The sequence below is a fragment of the Oncorhynchus nerka genome, unplaced genomic scaffold (genome assembly GCF_034236695.1).
Source record: "Oncorhynchus nerka isolate Pitt River unplaced genomic scaffold, Oner_Uvic_2.0 unplaced_scaffold_4470, whole genome shotgun sequence".
NCBI classification, from domain to species: domain Eukaryota; kingdom Metazoa; phylum Chordata; class Actinopteri; order Salmoniformes; family Salmonidae; genus Oncorhynchus; species Oncorhynchus nerka.
In genome coordinates this window covers 3,379-9,198 of record NW_027036832.1, presented here as the reverse complement: position 1 = coordinate 9,198, position 5,820 = coordinate 3,379, and the positions used below count along the sequence as shown (strand labels likewise).

At 48.2% G+C, this 5,820-nt stretch overlaps 1 protein-coding gene across 1 annotated transcript; it reads left to right on the top strand.

The window, feature by feature from the left end:
• Window positions 1-766: 766 nt before the first annotated feature.
• On the top strand, window positions 767-4,771 carry LOC135566520 (putative uncharacterized protein DDB_G0282133; the record flags this gene model as incomplete). Its single annotated transcript, XM_065014214.1, has 3 exons — window positions 767-1,315; window positions 1,378-2,640; window positions 4,114-4,771. Coding segments are annotated over exons 1-3 (2,470 nt in total), but the record flags the coding sequence as incomplete, so codon positions are not given.
• Between the last annotated feature and the right edge of the window lie 1,049 nt (window positions 4,772-5,820).

The following is a 5,820-nucleotide window of genomic DNA, read 5'->3' as shown; positions in this document are numbered from 1 at the left end:
ACAGGGTCATACTGCTTCTCAACAACACTATCAACAAGGTAGAGCACAGGGTCATACTGCTTCTCAACAACACTATCAACAAGGTAGCCTAGCAGTTAAGAGCACGGGGTCATACTGCCTACTCAACAACACTATCAACAAGGTAGCCTAGCAGTTAAGAGCACAGGGTCATACTGCCTTCTCAACAACACTATCAACAAGGTAACCTAGCAGTTAAGAGCACAGGGTCATACTGCCTTCTCAACAACATTATCAACAAGGTAGAGCACAGGGTCATACTGCCTTCTCAACAACACTATCAACAAGGTAGAGCACAGGGTCATACTGCTTCTCAACAACACTATCAACAAGGTAGCCTAGCAGTTAAGAGCACGGGGTCATACTGCCTTCTCAACAACACTATCAACAAGGTAGCCTAGCAGTTAAGAGGACAGGGTCATACTGCTTCTCAACAACACTATCAACAAGGTAGCCTAGCAGTTAAGAGGACAGGGTCATACTGCTTGTCAACAACACCATCAACAAGGTAGCCTAGCAGTTAAGAGCACAGTGTCATACTGCCTTCTCCTCAACACTATCAACAAGGCAGGTTCTACAGGCCCTAGTTTAGTCGCACCTGGACTACTGTCCAGTCATGTGATCAGGTGCCAAAAAGAAGGACTTAGGAATATTCCAATTGGCCCAGAACAGGGCAGCACGGCCGGCCCTTACATGTACCAGAAGAGCTAACATTGATCATATGTATGTCCATCTCTCCTGGCTCAAAATGGAGGCCAGATTTACTTCATCACTACATGTTTTTGTAAGAAGTGTTGACAAGCTGAATACACCGAGCAATACTAGGAACAGCCATGGGGACACCCAGTGTACTAGGAACAGCCATGGGGACACCCAAAAGACTGTGGACAGCAATGGGAACACCCAGAGTACTGTGAACAGCCATGGGGACACCCAAAAGACTGTGAACAGCAATGGGAACACCCAAAAGACTGTGGACAGCAATGGGAACACCCAGTGTACTAGGAACAGCCATGGGAACACCCAAAAGACTGTGGACAGCAATGGGAACACCCAGAGTACTGTGAACAGCAATGGGAACACCCAAAAGACTGTGGACAGCAATGGGAACACCCAGAGTACTAGGAACAGCCATGGGGACACCCAAAAGACTGTGGACAGCAATGGGAACACCCAGAGTACTGTGGACAGCAATGGGAACACCCAGAGTACTGTGGACAGCAATGGGAACACCCAGTGTACTAGGAACAGCCATGGGGACACCCAAAGACTGTGGACAGCAATGGGAACACCCAGTGTACTAGGAACAGCCATGGGGACACCCAAAAGACTGTGAACAGCAATGGGAACACCCAAAAGACTGTGGACAGCAATGGGAACACCCAGAGTACTGTGGACAGCAATGGGAACACCCACAGTACTGTGGACAGCAATGGGAACACCCAGAGGACTGTGGACAGCAATGGGAACACCCACAGTACTGTGGACAGCAATGGGAACACCCAGAGGACTGTGGACAGCAATGGGAACACCCAGTGTACTAGGAACAGCAATGGGAACACCCAGAGTACTGTGAACAGCAATGGGAAAACCCAGAGTACTGTGAACAGTAATGGGAACACCCAGAGTACTGTGAACAGCAATGGGAACACCCACAGTACTGTGAACAGCAATGGGAACACCCAGAGTACTGTGAACAGCAATGGGAACACCCAGAGTACTGTGAACAGCAATGGGAACACCCACAGTACTGTGAACAGCAATGGGAAAACCCTGAGTACTGTGAACAGCAATGGGAACACCCAGAGTACTGTGAACAGCAGTGGGAACACCCAGAGTACTGTGGACAGCAATGGGAAAACCCAGAGTACTGTGAACAGTAATGGGAACACCCAGAGTACTGTGAACAGCAATGGGAAAACCCAGAGTACTGTGAACAGCAATGGGGACACCCAGAGTACTGTGAACAGCAATGGGAAAACCCAGAGTACTGTGAACAGCAATGGGGACACCCAGTGTACTGTGAACAGCAATGGGAACACCCAGAGTACTGTGAACAGCAATGGGAAAACCCAGAGTACTGTGAACAGTAATGGGAACACCCAGAGTACTGTGAACAGCGATGGGAACACCCACAGTCCTGTGAACAGCAATGGGAACACCCAGAGTAATGTGAACAGCAATGGGAACACCCAGAGTACTGTGAACAGCAATGGGAACACCCACAGTACTGTGAACAGCAATGGGAAAACCCAGAGTACTGTGAACAGCAATGGGAACACCCAGAGTACTGTGAACAGCAGTGGGAACACCCAGAGTACTGTGGACAGCAATGGGAAAACCCAGAGTACTGTGAACAGTAATGGGAACACCCAGAGTACTGTGAACAGCAATGGGAAACCCCAGAGTACTGTGAACAGCAATGGGGACACCCAGAGTACTGTGAACAGCAATGGGAAAACCCAGAGTACTGTGAACAGCAATGGGGACACCCAGTGTACTGTGAACAGCAATGGGAACACCCAGAGTACTGTGAACAGCAATGGGAAAACCCAGAGTACTGTGAACAGTAATGGGAACACCCAGAGTACTGTGAACAGCAATGGGAAAACCCAGAGTACTGTGAACAGCAATGGGAACACCCACAGTCTGTAGACAGTAATGGGAACAACCACAGTCTGTAGAGAGTAATGGGAACACCCACAGTCTGTAGAGAGTAATGGGAACACCCACAGTCTGTAGACAGTAATGGGAACACCAACAGTCTGTAGAGAGTAATGGGAACACCCACACTCTGTAGAGAGTAATGGGAACACCCACAGTCTGTAGAGAGTAATGGGAACATCCACAGTCTGTAGACAGTAATGAGAACTTCCACAGTCTGTAGAGAGTAATGGGAACACCCAGAGTCTGTAGACAGTAATTGGAACACACACAGCCTGTAGACAGTAATGGGAACACCCACAGTCTGTAGACAGTAATGGGAACACCCACAGTCTGTGGACAGTAATGGGAACACCCACAGTCTGTAGACAGTAATGGGGACACCCACAGTCTGTGGACAGTAATGGGAACACACACAGTCTGTAGACAGTAATTGGAACACACACAGCCTGTAGACAGTAATGGGAACACCCACAGTCTGTAGACAGTAATGGGAACACACACAGTCTGTAGACAGTAATGGGAACACCCACAGTCTGTAGAGAGTAATGGGAACACCCACAGTCTGTAGAGAGTAATGGGAACACCCACAGTCTGTAGAGAGTAATGGGAACACACACAGTCTGTAGAGAGTAATGGGAACACCCACAGTCTGTAGAGAGTAATGGGAACACCCACAGTCTGTAGAGAGTAATGGGAACACCCACAGTCTGTAGAGAGTAATGGGAACACACACAGTCTGTAGACAGTAATGGGAACACCCACAGTCTGTAGAGTAATGGGAACACCCACAGTCTGTAGAGAGTAATGGGAACACCCACAGTCTGTAGACGGTAATGGGAACACACACAGTCTGTAGACAGTAATGGGAACACCCACAGTCTGTAGACAGTAATGGGAACACCCACAGTCTGTAGACAGTAATGGGAACACCCACAGTCTGTAGACAGTAATGGGAACACACACAGTCTGTAGAGAGTAATGGGAACACCCACAGTCTGTAGAGAGTAATGGGAACACCCACAGTCTGTAGAGAGTAATGGGAACACCCACAGTCTGTAGAGAGTAATGGGAACACACACAGTCTGTAGACAGTAATGGGAACACCCACAGTCTGTAGAGTAATGGGAACACCCACAGTCTGTAGAGAAGTAATGGGAACACCCACAGTCTGTAGACGGTAATGGGAACACACACAGTCTGTAGACAGTAATGGGAACACCCACAGTCTGTAGACAGTAATGGGAACACCCACAGTCTGTAGACAGTAATGGGAACACCCACAGTCTGTAGACAGTAATGGGAACACACACAGTCTGTAGAGAGTAATGGGAACACCCCCAGTCTGTAGACAGTAATGGGAACACCCACAGTCTGTAGACAGTAATGGGAACACCCACAGTCTGTAGACGGTAATGGGAACACCCACAGTCTGTAGAGAGCAATGGGAACACCCAGAGTACTGTGGACAGCAATGGGAACACCCAGAGTACTGTGAACAGCAATGGGAACACCCAGAGTACTGTGGACAGCAATGGGAACACCCAGAGTACTGTCAACAGCAATGGGAACACCCAGAGTACTGTCAACAGCAATGGGAACACCCAGAGTACTGTCAACAGCAATGGGAACACCCAGAGTACTGTGAACAGCAATGGGAACACCCAGAGTACTGTCAACAGCAATGGGAACACCCAGAGTACTGTGGACAGCAATGGGAACACCCAGAGTACTGTCAACAGCAATGGGGACACCCAGAGTACTGTGAACAGCAATGGGAACACCCAGAGTACTGTGAACAGCAATGGGAACATCCAGAGTACTGTGAACAGCAATGGGAACACCCAGAGTACTGTGAACAGCAATGGGAACACCCAGAGTACTGTGGACAGCAATGGGAACACCCAGAGTACTGTGAACAGCAATGGGAACACCCAGAGTACTGTGGACAGCAATGGGAAAACTCAGAGTACTGTGAACAGCAATGGGAACACCCAGAGTACTGTGAACAGCAATGGGAACACCCAGAGTACTGTGAACAGCAATGGAACACTCCAGAGTACTGTGAACAGCAATGGGAACACCCAGTGTACTGTGAACAGCAATGGAACACCCAGTACCAGAACAGTAATGGAACACCCACAGTCTGTAGACAGTAATGGGAACAATTCCATAGTCTGTAGACAGTAATGGGAACACCCACAGTCTGACAGTAATGGAACACCCACAGTCTGTGGACAGTACGGGAACACCCACAGTCTGTAGACGGTAATGGGAACACCCACAGTCTGTAGAGAGTAATGGGAACACCCACAGTCTGTAGACAGTAATGGGAACACCCAAAGTCTGTGGACAGTAATGGGAACACCCACAGTCTGTAGACAGTAATGGGAACACCCACAGTCTGTAGAGAGTAATGGAACACCCACAGTCTGTAGACAGTAATGGGAACACCCACAGTCTGTAGACAGTAATGGGAACACCCACAGTCTGTAGACAGGGGGAACACCCACAGTCTGTAAGAGTAATGGGAACACCCACAGTCTGTAGACAGTAATGGGAACACCCACAGTCTGTAGACAGTAATGGGAACACACACAGCACCACCATGAACTGCACATGCTATTTGTATGTATGGAACATATTGAGCAGAAGAGATGCTAAACTACCCATGTTAGGACAGAGTTATTGTGTTGTCCAGCGTTGTATCTCTCCTGTTAATCTGACCATCAGTTCATCTGCCAGTTTGTTTAACAACAGGCTTTTTATTGTTCCACAGCCGCTCAATACCAACCGCCATTTGTCTCTCACTTGGCCCCTGCAGCACTCTGGTTCAGAGACTCTAAATGCCAAGAGCCAACTGTCATTGATCTGTAATTAAAGGTAGGATAGACACCATTTACATGGAGGGAGAACCATTAGGTAATGCTGTGTTGCACACAGAGTTAAATGCATTTAGCAGCGGTTCACTGAGGTATTGACTGTGGAAGGTAACTAGCGCTGCACTTGGAAAATCACTAGACTGTTATAAAATACGGTGTAGAAGCTGATCTAATTAGAATGGGTGTGCATGTGTGCTGCATACTATTAAATCAGCTAATTATATGGGGAAGGAGAGGGGCTTTATGCACAGAACCT